A 27,824-nucleotide genomic window follows, 5' to 3' on the forward strand; every position below is an offset into this window, starting at 1 on the left:
ACGTGAATGATACTGTCGCCGTTTGTTTTGTCGCGGTAGAAAATATCGACATCATTTTCGAGTAGAATATCGAGCACGTTTAAAGCGCTAAACGAACACGCTACCACTAGGGGGCACCAGCCGACGATAGGCAAATTCGACGCATCTTCCGGTACCTCGAAATCGACATTTACAAGGCTATTGGTTTTTGTATCTTGTGAATTGAGAATTTCTTGCACAACGTCGCAATCATCTACTGATATCGCGTGGTAGAACTGTCTCAACATCGCACTCCATTTTGAATCGTGTATCTTTTCGCATTCCGTAAACATCGATATCTTAAGCTCCGACATCTCATCGACTAAGACTGGTTTTTTCGTTTTGTTCATTATTTTAGAGCGTAGAAATTTCCAAACCGACATTTCAAGTTCGATGTTCTATTACTGATGTTGAGAGAAGTTTCTCCAACGAGTGCGCTCGACACGGGATATCCAGTTGATCTATTTGATTAGACCTTTCAGAATGAGACTGTTTGGCGATAATTCGTTTGAAATCAGCGGTAGTTCAATCTCTGCAACTGACAGCATTGACGACACTGTATGATTTACATACGAAATAAATACCGAATTAATGTCCTGCTCTCAATTCCGACTAACTTCCCATATAATTAACTCCATCCTAATGTTGTAATGCTTTCTCCTTGATGGCGATAATAGGACTAATAGAACTCATAAAATCTTCGTAATATGTACCTGGATACAGGACACGGATTATTCTATTCTAATTGATGCGTCTCTCGTCGTGATTTTTAAAAGACTCATTAAGTCGTAATATACCCGAGCATCTATATTTTGATGATTCACAGAAATAAGAAATATGATATACCGGTACTTTCACTTAGTCAAATCTGAGTTTTGGTCATGTTGGATGTCACTATATTGATGGGCTGGTGACAAATGATTTAATCATTTTGGTCTTGTAAAGTGACTACTTTACTTTAAATTATGACGCCCGTCGACCTCTACTGTCGATCCGATGAAATGCCTCCGTTTGTATGTGAATTATCTCAACGATTTTAAAATAATAAGCAACAGTTGTTTTGTATTTTGCACTGTCGGATCACGGTTTCCCAAGACTAACACTATTGGATTAGTCATTTAACCTCACGATTTCTTTATTGATGCGTCTCTAAAAACTATCCTTCTGAAATAAAGCTTCATCGCTGATGAAAACAATGCATGAATGAAACGACATTTTCTATGAAAATAACATCGCTACTCGCATGCCACAGTAGGAATGTAAAACTTAACCGTTACGTGCTGCCCCTAAATGTAACGTAGGCGGCGAAAATGCAAACTAACTTATCACTCGCATGCCACAGTCGGAAATTAACCGTTATCTGTTAGTTCACATATTTACCGTCAATGTAATTGTTAGAGGCAGCACTTAACGGTCAAAATCCGACAATATTCTGGCGGCTAGGTTCCATGGTGAAGGAATTTTGAAAAACACTACTGACACACCAAACTGCAGCAATTGTTTAATTATATTTTGATAAGTAAAAAAGAGAATTTAAATCAATAATTTTCTGTAGATGATACAGTCGAGTAAGGTAGAGTTTATGCGTTCATTATAAATGGCACACTCACTCGTGAGGATGTTTTTTCTTTCATTTTCATTCTTTCGTTTCAAGTTTTATTCTGTGATATAGTATTTCACGACGTTTCATTGTGGTTTCCTCAGCCGACAGCTATACGCGACACGCATCCGGTGTTTAATTCGCAATTCGAACCTATCTATTCAAATTCGAAAAATGTTCTTTTCAATTTCGTGTTAGAATAACACGCGAATTTTGAGACAATGACATCAGTTTTTTGGCCAATGATCTGACATCCCTATCGCGTGCCAGTGATTTGGTTAACCTTGACGGAACATTGTCAGCGCATTGTTCGAGAACTTTTTCTCTGCTGCAACCGCTGGCAGGGGAAACACCTTGTCGGAATAAGATATTCTCACGATGTAAGCTAAATTTGCCGAGTTGGGAACGCTTTAACGCATCACGAATGGCAGGAAACACTACGGCGTACGTAGGTCCGCGACCATTCTACGTTTATGTAAATCTAATCCAACAACCACGTGATGATTCGACAGCATTCTCTCGCTGGTTACAACTCACGACGCAACCGCCAATACTGATCTTGGGATTTTTCGGAAATACGATGAGCTTTTTTGTGATGATTTCCAAAAGATTTCGCTGTCATTCCTACGCTTCGTACTTGGCGGCGTTGGCAATTTACGATAATTTCGTATTGATAACGTATGGTTTACCGTTTTTCAATTATCTAACTTATCCACGCAGTGACACTATTGTATTTAGGTCTTATTGGTCGTGTGCATTAGGCGAACTATTTGGTTCGATGACCGATATGACCAGCTCATTATTCATCGTATTTATAACAAGTGAGAGATTGTTGATTGTTGCAGTACCGCTAAAAGCTAAACGTATCGCTACTCCATTCTTTGCCCGGTGTGTTTGTGTTGGATTGAGCGTGTTCATGTTTTTAATATCGACCTATGTATTTTTCATCGTTGATTATATCCCGAATGCCGGCTGCGTTATGATCTCGCAAGCGTCTGAAAAAGCGTTTTATTCGTTGACGCCAATATTTTGCGTACACGTGCCTTGTTTATTAGTCATAATAATGAATGTTCTAATTGTATCAATTCTATTTCGTCGGCGTAATTTCGGAGCCAGTGATTCTAAAGACGCCAGTACACGTAAGGCAACTATTGTAGTTGTAAGCGTGTCGGTCACGTTCGTTTGTTTGGCCCTACCTATCGGCACTATCGGTTCTTCTATAGGGGCTCTTACGAGTGATCAAAAATCTATAGTTCAAGTTTACAGTATCGTGACTGCTTTTTATTCGGCTAATAGTTCTGTTAATTTCTATATTTATCTTTTAAGTGGCGCAGAAGTTCGTAGGTACCTTCTAGAAAGGCTGAAGGCAGCATGTTGTTTTTGTTATCCGTCGTCATTACGGATTTAACTTGAATCCAAAATGATAAGATTTTTTTTTTAACCGAGATTTATCATTTTGGCGTCATGTGGAATCGTGTAATAGACTCGACCAAGAAAGAACTGCTGATTTGATTAAGGAAAAAATTACAAAAGACATAAATCATATACAGAAAACTCTATATTCTCTAATGTATCTCATCGATATTCGAACACATAGCAACTCGATCAACAAACACTCTTTCAATTCAAATCCATCATATCTCAGCAATGCATATGATTTAAGTAAGATATACATTTATATCCAATTCCCTTCTTTTTGGCCTACTTGGAATAGGCCTAGTCAATATCACAGCAACTAATAAATAATAGTATTTACAATCAAGTTGTGGAGCTACACTGATTAATAAGTCCCTGGGTAAGTGTTGTACTATAGTGGCTTAGAATTTCAGGCATTTTATATATATATATATGTATATAGATCTGAGTATACTAACCAGTCAAAACATCTTAATACTTAAACATTTATCATCAATTGATTAACTGATATTACAAGTTTATATTCACCTATTAGTTCATACTAATATATATACTTTATATTCACATATTAGTTCATACTCAAAACATTACTAATTATGTAGATGGTGAATTTACGGTAGGATATATATTGAATTCAAAATTAGAAATTTGGAAAAATTAACTCTTCAAAACAGGTCCAAGATACCCCGAATCGAAAAATACATTTGAGAAAACCCCGAATGAACAAATAGATTTAAGAAATTAAAGTCTATGATAAGAGTTGTAGCTTGTTTTGGAACTTTATTTATCTCCGTGGTGCTTCAATTCTTCATCAAACATATGCAAACCAACTCCGCATCCGAGACGAGTCAGTTTTGTCACCATGTTTGAGAGTTCTTCGATCGACTCGTATTGTTCGGTGAGAAACTCGCTTTCTATGAAATCTTGAAGCTAAAGTGAATAATATAGATGTCTATAGTACGTGAGATCGAACGGTCAGACAATAATTAGCGGAACTGTTGTCGTCATATTCCGATGTCCAAAAGGTATAAATTCTTTATCAGTTTAAGACTCAGACAACAGTGATAACTACCTACGTCTATATCGATTGTGTACACTGAAATATTTCAATACTTACGTTTGCATCGTCATTATCTGCACCACATTTGTGAACTGCCTTCAGTTTTTCTAGTACAACTTTCTCAAGATCCAGAGCCTGTTTTGTAGCTTCCAAAGCACCGAACCAATCGCCATTCTTTACCTAAATGAGATATGTGATCATAATAACATTTCTAATCAATGTGAATTTTCTTGGGCAAAGGCAGAAAAAATCGAATTCTCGACCATTACGTAGTCTTCCGAATAAGAATAGGTTGGTAGATATTAATTAACTCTAACCTGTGAAGGTAATTCATTTTGAGTGGTTGATTTTACTATTCCACCTCGTCTGTTCTGATAATCCATGAACTTCTTAGCGTGTCCTCTTTCTTCGTCGGATGATGCCTTGAAGAACTGTTCAAATCCTCGTAAACTCACATCGAAACGCTTGAAGTATGCTGCCTATAGAAATCAACATTTCATAGATTATTTCGCCGACCCATGTTTAGCAATTTTGGATCTTTAATTCAACGTAGATATCAATCTTACCATCGATAAGTAGATATCACTGGCTTTCAATTCTTCGTGGATCTGTTCGTTTATCTTTTGTTCGCATGCAAATCTGGGAGGTCCATTTAATCGGGAACCTAATGAAACGAAAATCCAGAATCTTTGTTTTATAATACAGTTCGGCTAAACATATATTTGATTTTTTCTATACTTGATCGACTTTCATATGTGTTTCTGTAAATAAGGTAAAATGGATAGTCAAATTCAAATTCGAATAAGATTAAGATTTGTAATAAATCTAAGCTAACACGTATAATGTAACACATACCGTGTTCATCGTGATCATGTTCCACTGAGGCAAATAAAATAGTTAGCAAATCACTGTATCATTGTTATATTTCACAAAGCAAATTAAACATAAGGATATCAAAGATACAGTTATATTGGGTTTATAAACATGCATTTTAGTTAAGCTGGAGTGCAAAATGAGGAAAATGATAAACAAGTGAGAAGGGAGATGCGATGGGTGACGATGATGAAGTAAATGATGAAAGTAGATAGGGGATGAATATATTACCACGTGGACAAGAACCTGAAATGATTGGTACAACTTTATCAACCTAAAACAATCGACCGAAATAAGATGCTAAGTTCCGTTAATCTATAAAATTGTCTAACGAAATTCATATCTTCAATAGATAATGATTTAATTCAGAAAGATTACACAAAATATCCCGTCTATATTTTATGGTAAGTTATTGTCAAATTTAGAAATGAACATACCAGATTTTTTACATGGTGGAAATGCGCACCAATCATTATTTATAATAGTATTCTGTGCATCTTCATTGTTATTACTACCTGTATCTAATAAGGAAAATTATAATGAAAAATAAATTGACCACAAAATAAAATCTCATTGATTATTTATCATAGTTCATGTATCGAATTGATGAACTGAAGAGGCGTTCTTTCTTACCGATATTACTGTTAACATCAAACGTTTCAAAACGTTCCTCGTCAAAATCCTCACCAACACTCGTCACTCCGTACGTACAACAAACCAATATTATAACCAAAAATGAAACTCGCTTCATGATTGCAGCCACCATCACCTCAAAAACCCGTCTAATTAGCATAAAAAACAGCTGATAAGCACGGCCAGAATAAAGAACCCATGGTATATTTGACGACAACTTTAAAGTATCAAATCTCGAAAAGTATAAAATATTTTTGTTTTAGAAAAAAATTCAGTAATATAATAACCTATATCGATAGTGTAAGAGACGTATCTATTCCAAGCATTCCCTTGCAAACTTGTGAAAAGTAAAGATGATCACATAGAGACTGAGAGAATTGACAGAGATCACGTACCTGTTACACATCGATATGTACTCAGTTCTAAATTATAATCATCATAAAGGGTTCAGTCCAAAGATCTCTTCTCACATATAGCGTTATATACTAATCAGCTGTTTGAAACAATAAAAGGCCATGACATCCGGCAGTATCTAACCTACATAAGATAGTTGATAAACAACTAACCGGATTTATACTGAAGTTGCGTAATTTCAACGCGCAATACATATTAGTGTACGTACGAAGATATCATTTTCGAGAAAAAGCAAAATCCTCTTAAAAATGTGCAATAAAGAAGACGAAATGAGATGATGAGATGAAGGAAAAACAAGCAGGGGGGTTTTATAATCTATATATACAAGTAAAAACTGTGTCGCATTTAAAATTCAAGAACTTGTTACTCTTACCTGGTGGACAGGTTGCCAAAGTAGCAGCTACAGTGCCGAATATTACGAGAACCATAAATTTCTCCATCTCTTCTGTTGTTGCAGATTTCCACTCTTTTCGAACAAATCTTAGATGAATTGCCGGAGAACTGAGAATTTATAGCCTTATCTCGTGATAAGCCTCGAGCATGTACGCCCTCTATCGGTAATTAGAGGTTGCGTCGGGGGTAAAGTACAGATTAGAAACAGTATGACTTCCAGACTATGACACGATCGTTCCGTGATTCAACAGATAATAACACAATACGTGAATAACCAAGCCTGTTTAATCTTACCTACCTCTTACTGATATCACGCTGTGTCTTACCGTTTGATTAATTAGGAAAGGAAACCAGCCTGGATCCATACAGCAGGCGTTTATTCGATCGGATTATAGACCGTTTTTAGAGTTGTTTAATTATTGACGTTTTCTTATAATGATTAGCTTATCTCTTGAAAGAAATGTCGTGTAGCCGTAATTTATTTCACGATAAGACCAATGAAAACAGTTAGAAAATAAAACAAATGTTGTCGAATGATCCTCTCGCTAGCTTTCCTCATACTATCCTCACCACGCTCTCATCTCCCATAGTTTACAAAACGTATTTTGATGTGAGACAACTTTTATTCAACTGACATTTATTTTTGGGAAAGAACATACATATACATGCATATTAAAATACGTATACAGAAAATCACAGCACCTTGATCACTTCGCCCGATATGAAGTAAGGAATTTATACTCAATATATGTATCACAGAAATACTGCAACTGACCTAGATATTCGACCGCATATTTGGTCAGTTTCCTATCTAATGTTTTAAGCTTTCTTTAAGAAATTATGATTTGGTATGTACTCTCGAAGCGAGCTTGGATTACACTTTACGGAACTTATTATGAACAGACTTTTGATTTTACTAAATCCTAGATTGAAATACATGTACCACCCGTATATATCTAAAATGCCATTGAACATCAAATTCATAATCAATTACGTATTAACTATCCATCTAATATAGATGATAGCTTGATTATAGATCGAAGATTTATCAAATTATGTGAACTCAAAATACAATTCTCATACCATGGACGTCTATTTGATACGTCCATGCTCACACCTACTATCAGTGTTACGTATATGAAACAAGAAGACACGTAATATTTCACTTCGTAAATTTTTTAAGTTTAGTCTTACACACTTATGAAAAAGTGGTTATGAAAATTATCCAAGGTCCAGTTGCACAATGTCTCGAATTAAATCATGAGACTGGAAGTGAAATAGAACCAAATGAGCTTTATAGCTAAGCCTTAGCTGTGCAACTGTTCCCTGAATTACAACGCATTTTTAGAATATTTTGATATTGTATACACCGACCCCTGCTTCGATAATACTGATATATCGATATAATCAATTATTGATTCAGTGATTAGTCATATTATAAAAGTACAGTCATGTAAAACCATTAAAGTTTTTAGATATAAAATATGGCCACATTAAAGACACAAAAAGCAGCATCGAAAATTACAGCAATAACTAATAAATCACTCCATTTAATCACTGAAATGAGATAGATTCCCAGTTAGATCTACTCCAAATCTACACTAACCCGAGACAGTTATAAAAAGAAAATCTACGCCAAACGCTCCTTACGTAGTTTGTAATTTTCGCCTATTCATACAAAATTTTTCTCAAATTCACTTATCAGTAACCGCAGTTTCCACATACTTAGAAGAATTCAATCTCTCGGAAAAGCGAATAACGTTTTAAAAATACATCGCATTGACCCGTTGATCCAATGGGGCTCGCATTGCGCGAATCACCCGAATAAAATCATGTATTATTCATAAACGAGGCATTTATGTCATTCTAACAGCAACCAGTAAATAGAAATCTGTGACATCAATACGAGAACACAAGTATCCCCGTAATGCAAAAAGAAAAAGTATCGCCTTGCGAACGATGATAAAGCTGCATAATACCGAGAACCCTACTCGCTGACATAAACGAACCACAAAATATCAAACAAGCTTAGTGCGGTAAAAACTAGATAGCTCTGTTATCACTCTATCCTAACGACAGACCCCGAAAATGCCCAACACTGCTTCGATACACGTTTAGCACGTGGCTCGATTTGCAATGCGACCAATAGCGAATGAAATTCGACGGTGGTATAAAATATGAAATCAATTTTTTGCTTTCTCGTTCGGTTGTGTTTCTCTAGTTTAACCATCAATGTATACATCATGTAATCTCATCTCGCATTCCGACTGATCAACCAAGTCTTATTGGTTTCCTATTCCCCTTACATGAAAATGGGCTCACAAAACAAATTTGTTCTTTTCGTTAGCAAGAGCTTATAATTACAGATTTCGTGCATGTAGTTGGGCTTCATTGGAGCATATAAACAAGAACAGTCCAATAGATGAGGTTAAATGCTACGTATCCAATTGGAAATACAATTCTTGCCCATTTATCGACTCTTCTAGCCATGTGCCGTCTGTCAGGATCGAATGACCTCGACGGTCCGTACGTATATTCATCTAGCATCTTTTTAAACTGAAAATGCAAGCATCGTTGATATCATTTCAGCAATTTAACCAACAGGTCAGAATAACCTATCTGATCGGTAACAAGATAAGTTCACGTCTTTGTTAAATCATTCGTTAAAAGAACCCAGTGCTTCATTCAAGAAACGACTGGTTTAGGTGATACTTACCGCATCGTGTGGTAGTTCCTGATTTTTTGCACACGATCTTAATTTCATACTCAACCTTCGAATTTCGTTCCGGGCCATCGTATTTACTATAGGGAACTCTAGCATAGCTATGAAAACGTAGATTACAGAGCAGGCCATCCACGCATCGATAGCTTTTATATACGATACACGTGGTAATGTCATCCATAGACCTATACTTTGTGTCGTCATCGTCAGAACTGTTAGTACACCCAACGAGATCCTGAAATCAAACTTAGAAAATGAATTGACTTATATAATTACTCATAACCTCTTAAAACATATGAAATTAATCTTCTTAATGTGATTCTCGGCTCATAAGGTCCTTTGTCGATTTGGATTCGAACACGCGCTGGTATCGAGATCTGTACGGTATAATACTGTATCTTCTTCGATCGACCTGCGGGGTTTAGAGTTTAGGATCTAGGTCAGACGCTTCAAAATTTAGTTTTTAGTCAACGTGTAGGTGCCAACACGAAACACTTGGTAACGAGCAATCATTGCCTCTTACAAAACGATCTCTTTCTCAGCTACGATTCAAATTGTTCTATGTATTCATCAATATAACTATAGATTCGATCCGAGAAAAATACTTCGACAACCCGAAGATTTAGCAACTCATCTTTGTGGCGCCTCGTCATCATGTACGTATCCACTCGAATGACTCTCAAAACGATGAGCAATAGACTAAACTGTTAGTTAAATCGAGGAACAAGTGTTCTCTGTCTAACCTAGAGTCTACGGTCTAACCGGCGAGATCTATCTTCATTCGTGGAGAAATTGAATTGTTAGAGCGATTAATTGATGAGGGTTACCTTGCGGGAACGGCGTCAATATTAATCCAGAATGAGACCCAGGAAACGCAAACTATGAGTAAACTAGGTACATATGTCTGTAACACGTAATATCCGTACTGTCTCTTAAGATAAAACTTCACTTCTAAACAAGTAAAGTTACCTGAAAATAAATGAAATAAAGAAATATTTTGATAATATTCTGACTGAAATCGAATGTGATCTGCAGTTAATCAAAACCAGGTCAGATCATCATCTTTATGTATATACATGATTATCGAAAGCATTCGATTGTAGGGAATGTTTTTGATATGTAACAGATGAAGTAATGATGTTGATACGCGGTATACTGAGAGATGAAAATCAGTTCATACAGCATGGATAATTCCCAGTGAAGCCGTGTCCATATTCGCAAAGATACACAAGCCATCGTTATCAGGGAATATTCCGATGGAGAATTTAGCCACACAGGAAATGGGTATAAACTAAGATACTTAGACATTCCTGAGGATTCCAGGGGTGTATTAGTGCTTAACACAGCGATTGCTCTTTATCGATGGCTTTCATTTTCATGCGCCAATATACTCATGTATTGATAACTTTAAAATCATTGATTCAGGTAGAAATTATCATCAATGAGGCAAAATGTTTCAAAACACCAAGAATTAATGATGATCAGCTTTGTAGAAACCGTCGACTCCCAAACTTCTGAATCCAGTTCATGGCATAAGCTTAGCGAATGTATCGTGGAACTCTTCACAGAACTTACATTAATCCCTTTTGACTTATAACTATGATCATATCAACTAGGTTATTTTTATTATGAACATCAGAGATTAATTCTGCGTTTTTCATGTTAAGTTCGTATCTTGACGCTCGTTCACAATAGTATAACTCAGGACTCAGAAAACGTGTGAATTATTACAAGAATGAAATTTCATTTAAAGGTATTTAATATGAAATCGCATTCTACTGAGTTTGTACAACTCTGTCAAGTTCTGATGTGATTGAGACAATATTTCGTGATCGTATATGATCGTCAAACGACCGTCTATTAAAGCGAGCCTTCTGTATAAACACAGCCTATCAACTGAGAGAGCATCATTAAGGTAAATTGAAACAAACCGCTTTTAGATCATCGCCATCGGATACATTGACCTTTCTAGGATGTATAGATACCTGATGCTCTCTTCACGGCTACGTGATTAAGCTACGACCATTATTAACCAGTAGATCTGGTGCGCAATAATTTCAAACATTTCCCTACCATAAATAGTTTTTAGTAATGATTGGTTCGGCTACGTCCCCGCTGATTCTATTAAGTGTACACATGGAATGTGTATTTGCAGCTAAACTGTTCAAAATGAGCGCTCTTTATTAGATTTAAATGTATGTATATATATATATATATATATATATATATATATATATATATATATATATATATATATATATATATGTATATATATATATATATATATATATATATATATATATATATATATATATATATATATATATATATATATATATATATATATATATATATATATATATATATATATATATATATATATATATATATATATATATATATATATATATATATATACTGACCACATCCCATGATTTATTTCCCCGCTTCCAATTAATCTTGATTTTTTGCGTTAAATCGTTTTTCTCTTTTTGTACGATTCGCTTTAAAACGTTTACCAAATGACTATTTGATAGAATTATCTATTTGCCGACAGTGATAGAAATGATGTTTACGCAGCTATATGTTTACTTAATGTCCATTATTTCAACAGCCTTTTATGGTGTAATTCAGTTATGCATTTTCAACATGGACGTGTTAAAGAACTGCGAAAATTGATGGATCTTTCTCATTCAGATTTACCAAGACAGAAAAATGCCACATTTCAAAATATATTTAAGTTAACGAGTTAACTCTCGGAAGATAGGAAACAATTTCGTATCATCAATCGGATAAATCCTTAATGCATTGAAGAAACAATTTACTGGAAAAAAGTCGATGACAACAAACAGTTCAGATAATACAGACACGATATAAAAAAAGAGATGAGCATTTGATGAATCGCATTAGGACATTGCAAATATTGCGTAATTAAATTTCAGGACATGAGACAATATCACTAAAGCTTAGTTAAAAACGGTTACACCTTCAATTTGATAAGAATATGGATTTAGAATGCCATCTATGATCGATGGGGGAAATTAACACGAAAATTAAATCTTTTGATTGAATCTCATTGCTCACCGACACAGACACCGACCTCATGTCTCGTCCTTAAATACTTGTAGTCAAAAACTGTTACATTAACGACCCCAAGGTTGATAGAAATCAAAATTCAACCCAGGAATCTCTTAATAAACTCGAAGGTTCCTTCGGAGGACAAGTGCCGGAAGATACCATTCACACAGATTATCCTGAGTGATCAATGCTGTCAATCTCAGCTGCCGGCCTTCGCTAATCAAATTAATCAGCGAGTATATACTGTCCCCGTCTGCTTCTGTTGTTGAGAAATTGTTTGGTTCGAAGGAAAAGGTGGGTAGAACCGTTACGTAAATCTAACGGCAGCGATAGCAACGACAGTTAACCAAATGTTAAGCAGCATTTGAAAAATTTAATTTGTAGTAAGGCGATAATTCATGTTAGCAAATCATTTTCAATGATTGTCAGAATCTAATATCGCTGTAAGAAGTCGATGCGATTAATTAGATTAATTGAAGCTCTCAGATCAAACGAGAGTCCTGAGGCAGCCAGGAAGACTGCAAAACTCAAGATTTATATCCTATCATCCTAATCCCGAAAAGCCAGAAGAAATACTCTGAAAAACGCGATGAGAGTACATCCAGAACTCGCCTAGTTTTTATTTCACTACGATGCGAAAGGTCTTAGGTGAAAATGGTAGAAAAGGTTTGATCCAAAATATCAAGGAAACACAAGCAGTTTTTTGATAATAAAACGCACAAATCCTATCATGATTAAGTAAGTCTTACCAGTTATGTATTGAGTGCTACATTCGACAATATCATGACCGGTTAGTTTAAATTGAGGTAATTCTAGTCCATCTTGCATCTGTACAGCTTCGGTTTCTCTCCATCGAAACATCAATTCATCTGTTGTGTATGCATCTATTTAAAGACAATTAATTACACAATTCAGGAAAACGCGTGCAATTTGCAAAACACGCAACATCCAAGACAGAGACGTAATTGAGGTCCATAGAAGATGTCATTATAAATCAAATTCATATTTTTTTTCACGTACAGAAAAGATACATAGACGTATAGTATAAATACTTACAACTTTCTAGTTTTATTTTACAAATCTGTTTATCCAACGGAAATCTTCTCAGATTCATATGACAACTTAGTCTTAATGAGATTCTGAAATAAAATAACCGAGAGATGAAAAATTACAAACAAAACATATCACTGAAAGAAACAATCCATCTTCTCATAATATGTGCAAGGTAATTCCTGATGACACTGTCATTAGAGAAATAAGAAATCTTGATTGAAGGATCATTTGAGTGCATTTATGATGTATAGGATTTTTTCATTTACGAGACATCTCTGAACAGAACTGTATTGGTGTGATAATGTAACCATTCTTCTTTGGCTTACTATATGAAATAAGACACGCTAGAGTGATGTTATTATTGAATAAGCGATGGTCGGGTCTACACTTCACGCCACAGTATGAATATTTTATCAATTCGGGGATTACAAGAAACGAGTCAATGACAGGAAATATGTTTTACTCTTTTCCTTTTTAGGGGAAATGACAGACCGGAAGAATGTATGAGGCGCATCGTACTCTCCGTAATCTTAAGTTACGCTGCTGGCGAACCGGAAAACTTTTTGAATCAATGCCTGCTAAAGAATCGGTGGGCAGAATTATCAAATTGTGACTCCGAGCGAATTTTCAAAATGATCTATCATCAAATTGAAGTCGTATGAAATGTAATAGACGGAGTTAATGTACACGTACGTGCGGTATTATATCGTGGAAACTCATCGATGATTTAGAAAGGGAATATCGAATGATATAACGCTTGATTGAATTCCTCATTTTCCGAGAAGATAATAGACAGTAAAACTGCACGGATAGAGATGTGCATTAATCAAAGATGAATGATTAAAATAAAGATTGATTCATCCCACTTTGATTCGCCGGGTCCAGGGATTGGCGAAGCACCCGTAAGCCTGCGTGTCGCGTAAGTCTGCCCGCAAGTTTACTCGTAAATCTTATGTGACACGTAACTCACGGGTGCTTCGTGAATACAGACCCAGTTGCTCTCGCCTGGGTTTATCCATGTTTTCAAGAGAGCATCAAAACACACCAACCTACACTCGTTCTCTTAGAAATTGCATTTATAGGATGCATTTCTTCAAAGGCTTCTGTTAACGACGGAAACCCCACTCGTAGTCTCCAATGGCTGCATTATCCGAAAATTGCCCTTCTTTTTCTTGTGGCCCCTCGCCTTCCGATACCTAGAACATCGTACGTACCTGGCACTATATAGAACGGTACCATCAGGATAGACTCTTACTAGAGTATTGGGTCTGGTGATCTGGTGGAATTGAGCCGCTTTTTCGTTTTGAAAAAATAAATCAGGAACCCAAATTTGCTTCAGCATACGATAATCTAGAGTAAATTTTGTGATATTCAGATTCATCGTAGCGAACTGAAGTCTAGGGTCGACCCACGATTGCCGGATGTATACTTGCAATGCATAGTCCTAAAAAGATTACAGATAAATTGATAGGAATTATTTCATCGTGTACGAATTTTCAAAAAATGATTTTAGATCCAAAACATATCGAATATGACAAGTTTAAAACCCACTGTATACAGAATTTAAGAGATTAAATACGATTTTTATTTATCAAGAATTAAAATCAAAAGAAACGACGTTTCGAACTCTCACAAATTTTCAAGAAACAACATATATGTAATACACATTTCCATTACGCAATAGTTAAACGGATGCATTCAATCAAAAATAAGAGTCGCCATAAAACCAAAGTTAATATCATAGTGGCTTAAAAAGACATCATTCGGTCGTTTCTGGTCTTAACGCTGAATCCTAATGGTCGTTTATTAGCGGATTTCTATCCTTACGCATTACACCGTTACACGAGGGATTTCTGTGTTCATTATTCAAACTATTTTTCCTTGTTGCAAAAAAACGACCGATGTGAAAAGAATTGGAAACGTGATCGATTAATCGTAATTCTATTATTCGGGTCCGCGAGGAATCGTGAACTAATCTGATAATTCAAATTGCAGCAATGGTTACTTTTTGCCCCCTCAGGTCTTTCCGCCGTTACTATACACACATGGAAATGCGTAACTGAAAAACCAAACAAATAGAAAAAGAAGAAACTCTGTTCGGCGAATTTCTTCTTCTGAGTTCTGATAATTAAATGATTTTTCCCCAATGTATATAGACATAGAATATCATACAAATCAGTTGATATAAACAGAACTGAATGTTCTTACCATGTTCTCAACATTGATCGAATCAAAGCTATTGATAAACACGTCACATGTAACAACAGTTGGTTTCCCTACAAATAAAAACCATCACTAAAACGGCTGTAAATTATTCAATCCCGATAGAATGTCCAATTACCTGCCGGATTTACATCAATAAATGTTACGTTATCAAATTCGAGTTAATCGCATTGGAATAAGATAGCTGCCGTAAGTTGAAGATACCGGTATTTACCTCGTTCAATAACCGGCCTATAGCTGGTCAGTGATAACTTCCTTCCTCGATTATATAGTTGTTGATAATAAAACCTGTAAATTGATGAATTTATTCATTTATGAATTATTCAGGAGCAAAGGGCAGCAGCATTTCATTCTGGAGTAAGAATGTGCATGTTCTTGTGCGTGAAGAGGTACAGATGAATATTTTTGATGGGGTTTAGACTCTGGTTGTATACAGTTATACAGTCTGGCGAATAAAAGTGAAATAGGCCAGATGGAAACCGATTACGAAATTGTGCTTAAATCTAGCTCAACATCGCGCAATCTCATACCGGTGTATAACAACCACTTCTGAGATATGCAATGATCATCAAAGAGAAAGTATTCATTGAATTCCTTCACCAAACATTCCTAATCACCAGAACGCTATATCTTATGATCTTTTCCTCATTAGCCACAAATCAACGATTTCACCCACGTCGATATCACCCAATAATCTTAATACGCGATAGAATGATTCAAAAATGTCGGACTATTAGTATTATGCGCTGTCCAGCTCAATGCCAAAGCCGGCGATTAAACATGGCCGTATCCAGTCATTTTCAAGGGCAGTTCTTCTTTCTAAAAACGATGTCTTCCATTCTATAGAGATCGTGAAAGCTTCTTCGATAAAAAAAAGTCGAAACGATAGTTTTAAGTCTTCCTAACCAAGCATTGTAACCCCGGACCCCTAATAAAACCCAGCGTACTAAGCACAACACCGGGGTGATCTGTCTTAGTTGACGCCGTAAAAACCGTTAAAATAATGTTTGTATACATTGATACCTAGTATGCGGTTCTGTGTGAGTAGACGTGCACTACGTCATCAATATTGGCGTTTCAAAATGTTTCAAAATGACAATTACAATTGTGAATTTTGGCGTTTATGTTTTAATAAAACATAAAACATATTTCATACTCTTATTTTATTTTCGATAAATTTCAATGATTATTTTTGAGAAGATGTGCACTACGTCATCAATATATCGGGGCTAGACTGGTTGCGGTCACTCAACTGATAAATAATTTTATTGATTCTCTATATTATATAGTTTATATCATTCAATATAGAGTATCAATAAAGTAAGTCGACGATATTAAGCAATATAATATGCGTTATTTTTCAAAAGGCGTCAATAAACTTTCAAGTTAGTTTTCTTGTTGACGTTTATCTTGTATATTGAAACTGTTTAATCAATTTTGTATAACACAGTAACGAGACGAGTGAGTACTATATCGGACGTTAACTATTTATTTGACGCACGAGCTTTCGCTAATAATATAGAAGCTTCATCAGGTGAATGAGCTCTACGAATCTTCACAGTATATCTATCTTGTATATGAAGTTTATCTTGATCTACGACAAAGGTTTCCTGTGTCCCAGAATCCATATCCCAGTTGAAATCAGTTGGCGTGAGTTTGTACTGTAAAGTCTGTTTCGTGTTTTACTGCATAATTAGCTCTGCGTATAAAGATGAGAAGCACCTGAAACAACGCCAGGTAAAGAAATATGTGTCATAAACAATGTGACACGTTACAGATATCGGCTGCATCGATGATTAATTGCTAACACGAAAAGAAATGAGATCTTTTTTATCACACTGTGGTTTTACTGATCGGCGTGTGAACTGTACTGACTGAGGAGGACATCAACAGTTGTTTGATTTGCAGGTCGTTCTCTGAAAGCCTTGATCAATAATTGTCAGGGATAACGATCTCGCGCATGCCTCCATATGCCTCCATTCCGTTTGGCCCCTTCTATAAAATCTCTAATATTATTCCTTTGGCTTCAATCACATATGCGTGAATAATCGTTTCACCCCAATTTGTAACCAGGATTTCCAGACAAAACGAAGAAAAACACAATCAATACCAATGATCCAATATCTAGTACATGGAATATTATGGGTGGCCATCCCTGCCAAACAGACGCTTAAGTCATAAAACCTATAACGTGAAGTATAATTTAGTAACGTGAAGGATAAACTCATAACGTGATGGATCAACTCACGTCATCAAGGATGAACCTATTATGTCACCAGATGGCGCGCCAGTCGATCAAAGATAATTTCGATTGTGCGCAGGCGTCATGACATGTGAACTTTAAGAATTAGGTTCGAGTCCCGAAAAATATTTATCATAGGCTCGAAGTGTCGCTGGTTTATTTTGTATGCTTCGTAAGAGGTCGGTGACCTCAATATTATACGAAATCACATTTACCCAACTACTACACAGACAGACAAAGATAGATAATTATCACCTCAATTAAGTTCACTCCCCAATTCTCGATACAGACATGTCGATTTACGCATTAGCATCGACAGATGCAAAGATAATAGAAACGATATATTCTGTTTTTGGCTTCGTCATGCTTTATATGTTGTTGATCAATATTCAATTACCGGTTGCCTTAAGGAGCGCAACAGTTAGAGAAAATGCGGATAATTGAGGGGAAATTTCAGATGGCGTGATTCGCAAATTACAAAGACGCCATTTTTCGTAGGAATCCACTCTCCCTTTTTCGTCCGATGGCAGGAATTCAACAATAAAAAACCACATGGTTCGCTTCCGTTGAATTTGGAAGAGAATAAAGCTTGTTCACGCGGAGGGAAATAACGTGAATCCTATAGCTGAGATAAGTCTAAGCCTTCTGAATACGAACATATAATTGTATATCTCAGAGACTACTGCTCTTACGGTTTACCATTTCAACGCGGAACCATGGCTACGAGTGTAGGCAAAATGAAATGTTTAACATATAAAAAGAAATGAAAATTGTCTCATATTTCAAGCCATTCTCTATTTTCTATCACATTTCATTTTTGTAGAGAAATATTGAGAAATTCGTGTTTTGAATTCGAAGTCAAAATTCTTTCAATATGCCTTAGTTATGGTATAAAGCTAATTTGAGAAAGACACTATATTGATTTGTTATAACTCATTTTGAATAAATCAACTTGTATAACGAACGGTAAGATTCTCATGGTGTGATGTCAATCTTACAGTAAACGAACTCATTCTTTGACTTCGACTTCCAGTTGTCATTCTTTTGTTTACACCACGCCGTGTATTCGAGAGAAAAAATTTCGTGCAGACGTTTTTCAATCAATTTACACGGGGCTCGTAGCTCAGCTCAGATCTGATGTCATGAATACCGTACAGTTTTCAGAATACCCAGATTAAAGTCTCATTTCATTTGTTCAAACCATCACTTTGAGTTTGACATATATATATATATATATATATATATATATATATATATATATATATATATATATATATATATATATATATATATATTATGCTATTCAAATGAATAGCATAATTAGAAAATACACATATATTAAATATATATATATATATATATATATATATATTTAATATATGTGTATTTTCTAATTATGCTATTCATTTGAATGGATTATATTACATGTCTGACAGTTTGAGAACCACCCCCCCCCCCTTCAAGACAAGACAATGATAATAAGATACTCACCTTTGAACTAGTTGTTCGTCAAGATAATGAGTTTGTTTATACAAGTTTTCTCCATCACCTGATATGTTCTCGCTTGACAAACATGACGTCATAGCTATCGCTAATATCAAATACTTACACGTTAAACTGTGATCCATATTTTCACCTGAAAAACCCATCGTAATTTGAGCTGCAACACGATCTCTAAAAAGAGCTGTTTTTTTTTGTTTCATGAAGCTGTGAAAATTGATTCCACCCACAGGATAGAAGTAAGTGAAGGGTTCTTCGCTGAATCCTGTCATAAGAGCTCCCTCGCAGAATCAGTAGCCTTTGGGAACCTAGAACCTGGGTTTCACATTCGAACAACAATTTTGTCATTATTTTGTGATAGGAATATTTTGTGTAGTTTCGACCCCTGGGAGATGTCCTCTCTGACAAGCTAAATACAATATGCGCACGAGTATCTCGCTGCTCAATATCAGCAAACTTCAATTGAAATTTACATCACATCCCCGTGGAATGACTTCATTTCATTTATGTCTATTCGTTTAAGTCATGCTGGTAAATGGTGACGAATACCAGGTGCTTGTCTAATGAATTTAAAATTGATAATTTATAGCGCAGAAGTCACAATAATGATGAAGTCGGAACAAAAGGAATGGCGATCCTTCGGGACCCATGCTGACTAACCATAACATTACCAAGAAACCATGAATTTAGGAACTACGAAAATGATGTTTACAAAATTCGTTTGTTTGCTGAATCATTGCTTATTTATAAGAGAAGAGAATGTTTTTCATACGATTGTTTTTGTAGAACTGGAGTATTCAGTCCCTTGATGTAAATGTTTAATGAACTTGAACGACACTCTCCCGGCTTTAAACTCATCTGCGCTAAGAGAGAATTTGAAATGAACGTATGTTTCTTCAGTTCGCTTTTAAGGGATTTCAGTGACTAATGGGTCAAGGTCAGCAATAGAGCTGGAAAATAGAATATTTGGTCGGAAGAAAAAGAATGATGAATTTTATATCGACCAAACGTCAAACTTCAACCGCTTGCATCCCTTTGGCCAGCCATCCTTTGCACGGATAATGGGTGTCTTGCTTTTTCCACTAGAATGGGAATTATTTATCCGACTGTATGGTTAGTCGGTTGTTTGACGTATTCCGCGTAAATAATTTCGAATCTATTGAATTAAGAATCAGGACACGTCCCTCAGTGTCAGGTTATAAGGTTTTTCAAGTGTTTCTTTTCTATCACGGCGTTCAAAGGGACGGACGTGCTGTACTGCGCTTTAGTAGTTATCGAAGCAATCAACTCTATGATCCAATACCCTACCACGTGACGAAAAATTGAGTAAATTCTCTGATCGTTGCATCCGATTTTGATTTCAAAAGATGTTTCATTCAGAAGAATCCGTTACGATCTTATTGTACCGATTATAAGTTCTTATCTATTTCCCGGGTCCGGTTTTTAGTTGCCGTTGATTATCTATAACCAATATCCTTGTTAACCGGGCCATGTTTTGAGGCTAGGAAACATGTTCCGTGGATCGCCCATCGACATTCCCAGTTCACCAATAAGAGACTTCAAAATATTCTCCATGTTATCTATGTATGTACAAGGTGGAACATTTTTTCCTTCATGTGAGTAAATCTGACCAAACTCCATCAAAGAATATTTGAAAGAAATGAATGCGCTTAACGAAAAAGTTGTTCGAGATTAAAGTGAACGAATTTGATATCAATTTTACCGAAAGAAATATCTACAGTTCTACAACTATTTGACGATACTTCTACTGCAACGCATTTGTTTGATACACATGCAAGATAATGAAAATTTCTAAATTGTAGATATGAAACTGCGTTTTTCAATAGAATTTACCTAAATTGGTATTCAATTTACGGTTCTCCATCACATATTACGCATTTTCAAGGTTTGTTTGTTTACGAACACTTTTAATTGCGAGACATTTTAATTACTAGTTTAACTCACCTGCAGAGATTCGACAAAAAAATTCAATAATAGTTACATCCACCACCGATTGAACAGGCACGCGCGGCTGTTTCTGCTCAGCCGGAATTTAAATCCAGTCTCACTGTGTGTGTGTGGTGGGTGGCTGCTCTATGATCGTCACATCCAAGTGACGTAGTGACGCAACCATATCACAGCCTTCACACCAGAGAATCTGATGCTGACAGAAAAATATTCGCTCCAATGACAACAAATAGTAAAATAGTATTCAGCCAGTCAGTCCCCTATAAAATAAACATTCAAACGGCTTCCACTTTCGAAATATATTTTGTAAATGTTAGGGGGGAGTCGTAAAATAAGACACCGATTAATAAGCAAGAGGTCCTGATTAGGATATAATTCAAGTTTACTTAGGCCTGGAAGAATTACTTCCGTCACTTTGCATTACCGGTAAGGAACTGTAACGACAGCGCTGGAAGTAATGCTTTTACTCATTCGAGCTATAATTAGAATCAGACTCATTCCGTTAAATTGGGAATATAGGACTCAATGTAATTACGTGACAATCAAACTGATTAGGAAATGGTCAATGATCTGACGTGAATATGGACGATACCGAGGACTAAAGCCTTGTTTACAGTGTATGTGCTGGGTGGTCTGAGTGGGATATTTCTTGTCTATTTGTATTGATACCCTTAGGCGTGCTAGACAACCCGATATTTCTGTGATGTCACGAACCCATAAAATTTCTAGAAATGTATGTTTATATCCCTACATTCACGACGGGTTTTCATCGCATTTTTTGCCAAATAACCGTAATAAAGTCAATAAGACATCAACTTGCCTGAGGGTTTCCGATGTTTGGCGTCAAATATTAACTTGTGTAAAGCAGGAATTTCCGGATGCACAGATCCGGAACAAGGAAGCTGAAGATATGTCATACATCGCAAGGAGAGCGACCGGTTTTTACTATATCCAGTCACCTAAACACACTAACAACAACCAAATGCACCCCGTAAAAAAGTGGGTAATGCGTAAGATGATCCGTGGTAAAACAGGTAATAGGCCTAATCGCTATGTACAATTGGTGGCTTTCCGAGTATAATCTGACAACCAACATCCGCATACGATTCGTACGAGGTTCTTGTTTCATCCACATTATCGCTACTTCAAATTACTTATTGAAAATATATCGCCTAACAGCTCATTCAGCGGATTCAATTTATTTTTCAATCATGACATGTTCGACTGCTATACGACAAAAAATCTTTGTTCTATTGAATCGTTTGAAGAAATCGCTGTTGTCACTGGTTCCGTCAGACGCAACACTGGTTGACAGGCAATTAGAGCAAAGTTTCTATTCACACACAGAGAAATAAAATAGTTCGTCACACTATTTTTTGGTCGGTCTAAATTGATGTTTTTATGATTCCGGGTTTATCCATCGTATGATTTTAGAACTAGATACTAGAAGAATGCATATTGTTATGAATGATTCTTAAACTTTATGAACTGGTCTATAGGGTATCTTATGTACGCGAATGTTGTCACGGTCGATGTTCTACATTAGATAAATGGTGTTAATGATCATTCGGTAAATCACCGAGGTAATGTCGACTATACGTGTTGAGGATTAATTATCACTTTAGCGTCTCATGTGAAGCTGTCAAAACTATACAACACGAAGATTCATTCTAAGAAGAAAAAGATAGAGTCTTAATTTCACCGTATTTGAAAAGAGTTTTTATTTGATATTCTGTGCTCGTTTTACAACTCTGTCCCAACTCACTCGTAAAAACCGACCTCGTTGATATAAACCACGGTTTTACCTACACACTTACACGTTTACCCGCGGGGTTACAGGGATCAGGTGCAGTTAGAAATGCAACAGCCAGATAACGTGCTATCAAAACGCTGACATAACTCATGAAATAGTAAAAGTCCCGCAACCAAATCCAGCGTTTAGATTATAAACGTATTTCGCTGGTTAAACGTCTGCCAATACATTTCAAGTTATTGAGATTTTCAGGACTAGAGTTCTGTATCATTGAATTATTACAATCTACATCTGCGACTGTCATATCATATTCGGTCGAGTCTGATGACGAGAGACTTGAACTCGATTGTGAATAAGTCGCGGTGGTCGTGTATCTATACGTAATGGGTGTAATACTTATATGTAAAGATGGTTCCTGATTCCGTGTTGACTCAAAACGGTACGCGCTATTTCCGGAATCAAACTTCGTGTATTCGGCTGGTTTTTTCGTCGATGGTTTGTTCCCCACTGATGAATGATCAGAGATGCGCGGTGTTAGATTAACCGAATGACACATTGACAGAAACCCCGGTTTAGTTTTATCAGACACTAATTCGCTTAATGTATTGTTATCTGATTTGTTTGTTTCAGCTGAAGTAGCTCCGGATAAACGGATACCGTATCGTAATGGCGGCCATTCTTCACCCGGTCGAAATAAACACGATGGTTTCCGTGACGTTTTTTCGATCTTATCCGGTTTTACTCCGATTTGAACTTTAGCCGTTGGCAAAATTAAATGGCCTTTTTGTTGCTTACATTTTACGGCAGATTTTGATTTCGTTGTTGCCATGATGTTCGTCGAAGTTTTAAAAATGTTTGGAGTTATTTTTGGAGCGATAGTTTCCTTGGCGCTGCTCGGAGGGGTAATGCCTGTAAGAGAACGCGGCTCTCCTCTACGCGCCCATTGATCGTACTGGTGATGAGAGACGGTCACCTCTCTACTGAGTCTGGTAAAACTGCCGATACATTGCGATTCTGAATCTAATTCTGCCACATCCGAATGAGGTATTGATTTACGATTTTTCCAGTCGCGTAGTTCGTAGACGGAAAAACATCGGAACCCGTCACACATTCGTTTTTCTCTCACTTGGATCATAATGAACTGGATGGAGTCGAATGAAATATTCCGAATCTATAGACAACAATCAAATCCAATCAGTCCGTGCTTTTAACGAAGTCAAACTTTCCAGCGGTGAAAACTCTGTAGTTTAACTAATGGATTTACTTGTAAAGTCCGAATAACAGTGTGTCCTTAGTGTACGGCTTTAGGTCGCTCACTTGCCATGCAATTTTACTTATAAACCTAGAAAAGTTCAAACGTGAAAGTATATATTTATAAATATAATACACAAGAATACGTCATGTGAATCCGTCTAGTAAATGTCATTGTTCACAGACCTGCCTTCGATGCTTAACGTTTTTATTCTTCCATAAAAGAAAATTGCCTGTTTGTACTTTATACAACAAAACGTGTGCGTAATAATCAAACGTTGCTTGAATCGGACATTGACGTATTGTGGAATTTATAGAAAATAGCACAGCGGTAAAAAGCAGTCTTTAATTGACAACACAAACATATACATACCGTATCTACAAAGATCTTTTAAGAATAATATCCACCAGGCATAAATCTAGTCCAACATTTTCAAACCGACTTTTTCATCTAGACACTGACGCTTTTATTGCGAATTGTTAGTACGTAGTTTAGAAATAAAACGCATTACTGTGATAACAGAGTTCGCCGCTACCAAGTATATGACTGCCTGTCTTACATCTCTCAACCTCCCGAGATTACTAACAATAGATGAAACGACACATTCATCTGAAACAAAAGATTCTTTATTAATTCCGTTCCGATGATTTATCAATTATTGATGTTTATCTATTATGTTAACTTAATAATTCCGTGACAGTAAGAATCGCAATTTTATCGATACATCGATTAACACAGCAAACGCTGCCTGCCTGACTAGCGCGTTGAATATTCAGCGAACAGCGGTCCAATTCGCTCATTCTATCTTTAATTCGAAATGCATTCCTTCCATTTTCTATATGTCATATCCTTGAATGGGGCATACATCCCGATAGTCGTCGTTCATGCGGTTGAAATTGTAATATTTAGTCAGTTAAGCAACATAATTTATGCGGAGTCATCCGTAGATCAATTATATTCTAGTTACGAATAAATTCATGGCACGTATCAAATACATATCAATCTTGTTATTACATAACACTTCGTTATTTTTCGTATTCAGTTATTCTCGAATATTCGTGATTTACGTAAAAACGTTAACGACCGTCGTGTTCTGCTAATCACGTCAGATAGAACTGAACAGTATAAACTAACTACGAGTCGGATTACTAGGTTTCGAATTAAAAGCCCGCAGTATACAGGTATCAGCAAATCGTGCATTGTAATATTAAATCAGTGAAAAGAATGGAAACCAGTAAGGCCCAAGAGATGCATAACTTCAAGTCAGCGTATTTCCGTGTCGTTTTATTTCAATTTTAATCGTAATCCCATGAAATAAATCATGATTTCATAAGAATAGTGCACGCACTGGTCACCACATTTCCTTCAGGTATTTTGGGCCAATTAATCTTCTGTATAACAAATCGGATAGTTTAAACATTTAATCTTTTGATTACGTGCGACTCACACGTTAACCGTTTAATATATATGTCTAGTATATAATAAAACTATATCACGACAGGATTCCAATCATATCTAAATCCTAATTCAAATAGTTTGCACTGTATGACGTTTTGTATAAAGGAAATCAGCATTTAACGTTATGCACTGTAAATATTATGCTCGCAAAATTTGCACAGGTAAGAATTACTTCTATTCATATTTGTATTTGCATAAAATAAAATAAAACGTTAGAATATCATTTAGAGAGAATAGTTGACATATTGATGCATTGGAAAACTCCATTATACATGATTAGGTTTTTTTCTAATTGGTCGAGCAGACAAAATCCTTCGAAACGATGAAACCGTACATTAATGAATACAGACGTTAAATATTCATGCGTTTGTGAATTATCAACACAAATTATCAATTGAATTTCTGTTGTTAAAAGAAACAAGTTACGCAAAATCGTCTGAACTTATGAATTAACAACGTTCAGACGTGATCTGAATTCCCATGAATGTAAATTCATACATTTCTCGCATTATTAAATAATAAATATGATTTCTGTATGGAGTTAGTGGTGATTTATAAACATTGTGACATGCAACAAGTCCATTTTCTCATTTCAACAGCTCAGAGTTGATGAATTACACGCAATGTGATTGTTTACTGGCGAGTCACTGCGGAGACTGTCGTATGGCACTATATCACATCGTTGTAAGAAGCTTGGATGTGTACAACTAACAGTGAACGATCAATTGAAGATCAATGAGATCAACGATTATGAAATATCTAATATTTTGGTAGTATATATCTGTTTTACTAGTTAAGGTATGTTCACTATTCAAGGAGTGCTTAAAGGATGATATCAGATTTGAGATCCTCATCTGTTTATGGTGAAGTTTGAATTGTAAGCGAAAGACAATTTTGCTACGAACGGTCGTAGCAATATTTCTAAAAACGTCGCAATGACCTTTTTAAGCGTACAATCAATGGAAAAGTGATTTCTGACATTTCTACCTAAACCAGTGATTCAAGACACTATTATTTGTACTATAATATGTTCGTTGTCTAGAGGTAGATATTTACAGCTATGAACTTCCGTTGACCACTGGGGTTGATATATGGACGTATGTAATTAACAACCATGAGACCAGTTCTAGGCCGAAAACTACCGATTCTACAAATCAACAACGGGTATAGAGTTCGCGAATATAACGAAGGTAAAACTGGAAGTATTTTGATCGATTCACCGAAGGACGAATTTAGTTTAACGCGTAGTGAATTATTGAAATATCATTCACGTCACAGAGGTCACGTGAGTTTAAGCGATGATAAGTTACCGTCAATTCCTTTTAGATATAAGAAATTTGCGTCTAAACAGCGTCATAGTTTACCGATATTACCGGCTCTAGATAGCGCGCCGCAGTTAGCCCCCGTTCAAGCTATACGTATTTTACCGGGTGTAAATCCAGTTACACGAGCGGAACATAAAACATTTTGGCAACATCACCTGTCGGCTATGAGGCGAGGATCTGAAAACACGTGGAACACGGGTTTGACGAGTCGTCGTCAGTCGACGGTCGATTGGGATAAAAAAGCACATTCAGTTAACACCGACAGAAGGGAGTCCGTCGATACAGAATCAGTCGATAACGATAGGAAAATCATTTCGGAGAATGATTCAAAACGATTTGAGAATAACAACGGATTTATGAATAAAGCTGTCAATGACGTCACTGATGTTAAAAATGTGTCCATAAAAACTGTTACCCCAGTTGAACAGCCTATAACGACTAATGAAGATGACGATGAATCTGTAAGCGATGTAGATGGCGATGATAACGATGACGGAAATGATGATACGATGTCATCATTTTTTCTGATCGGTCATGCGAACCGGACCCGACCAGAGACCCTTTTTACTATACACCTCGAACTAAACGAGGTATCTATCTGACATATATACACGATTCTGTGCGTAGCCCTGGTAAACTGTGTGATACAGATAGAGAATGGTATGAGAGGTTTGTTGAGGATTTGTCTGATCAGGCGGTCATTGATGCGTCTACTTATGAGAATTTTGCTCGAATACAACCGAATTACGAATGCGAACTGAATAATAAGTTACCGCAACCACCTCTGTTTATTCCACTCGGTAACGATAGAACTAATAGAACCACTGTCCCGAAACCTTTCAG

The 27,824-nt window shown here is 36.2% G+C and overlaps 2 protein-coding genes across 3 annotated transcripts; both read right to left on the reverse strand.

Moving 5' to 3' along the window:
* Positions 1–3,158: 3,158 nt before the first annotated feature.
* LOC141899930 (soma ferritin-like) lies at positions 3,159–6,099 on the reverse strand. Of its 2 annotated transcripts, none has more exons than XM_074786558.1 (8): positions 5,996–6,099; positions 5,601–5,749; positions 5,405–5,488; positions 5,199–5,213; positions 4,661–4,758; positions 4,412–4,573; positions 4,152–4,274; positions 3,159–3,964 (listed from the first exon to the last, which is right to left on the reverse strand). In XM_074786558.1, the coding sequence occupies exons 1-8, from the start codon at positions 6,004–6,006 to the stop codon at positions 3,815–3,817; spliced, it is 792 nt and encodes a 263-aa protein (XP_074642659.1). In that variant the 5' UTR covers positions 6,007–6,099; the 3' UTR covers positions 3,159–3,814. The 2 variants fall into 2 exon arrangements, with proteins under 2 accessions (XP_074642659.1, XP_074642660.1); XM_074786559.1 differs by having other exon boundaries at positions 5,888–6,027.
* Positions 6,100–8,608: 2,509 nt separating this feature from the next.
* LOC141899160 (glycine receptor subunit alpha-2-like) lies at positions 8,609–19,353 on the reverse strand. Its single transcript, XM_074785317.1, has 9 exons — positions 19,217–19,353; positions 15,698–15,771; positions 15,469–15,536; positions 14,475–14,704; positions 13,264–13,346; positions 12,957–13,091; positions 9,957–10,098; positions 9,124–9,364; positions 8,609–8,963 (listed from the first exon to the last, which is right to left on the reverse strand). Exons 1-9 carry the CDS (start codon positions 19,351–19,353, stop codon positions 8,796–8,798), a joined length of 1,278 nt encoding a protein of 425 aa, XP_074641418.1. The 3' UTR covers positions 8,609–8,795.
* Positions 19,354–27,824: the final 8,471 nt, after the last annotated feature.

The sequence above is a fragment of the Tubulanus polymorphus genome, chromosome 2 (assembly GCF_964204645.1).
Source record: "Tubulanus polymorphus chromosome 2, tnTubPoly1.2, whole genome shotgun sequence".
In the NCBI taxonomy this organism is placed as follows: Eukaryota; Metazoa; Nemertea; class Palaeonemertea; order Tubulaniformes; family Tubulanidae; genus Tubulanus; species Tubulanus polymorphus.

Excerpts from the sequence above, each read along its gene's own strand:
- LOC141899930 (XM_074786558.1), bottom strand. Across the intron at positions 4,574-4,660 it reads GTGATATCTACTTATCGATG|GCAGCATACTTCAAGCGTTT; the intron begins GTAAGATTGATA and ends TGATTTCTATAG. Across the intron at positions 3,965-4,151 it reads CAGATAATGACGATGCAAAC|CTTCAAGATTTCATAGAAAG; the intron begins GTAAGTATTGAA and ends TATTCACTTTAG.
- LOC141899160 (XM_074785317.1), bottom strand. The coding sequence starts at position 19,353 with ATGGATCACAGTTTAACGTGTAAGTATTTGATATTAGCGATAGCTATG. Across the intron at positions 14,705-15,468 it reads CGATCAATGTTGAGAACATG|GACTATGCATTGCAAGTATA; the intron begins GTAAGAACATTC and ends TAATCTTTTTAG. Across the intron at positions 10,099-12,956 it reads TAGCACTCAATACATAACTG|GTAACTTTACTTGTTTAGAA; the intron begins GTAAGACTTACT and ends ATTTATTTTCAG.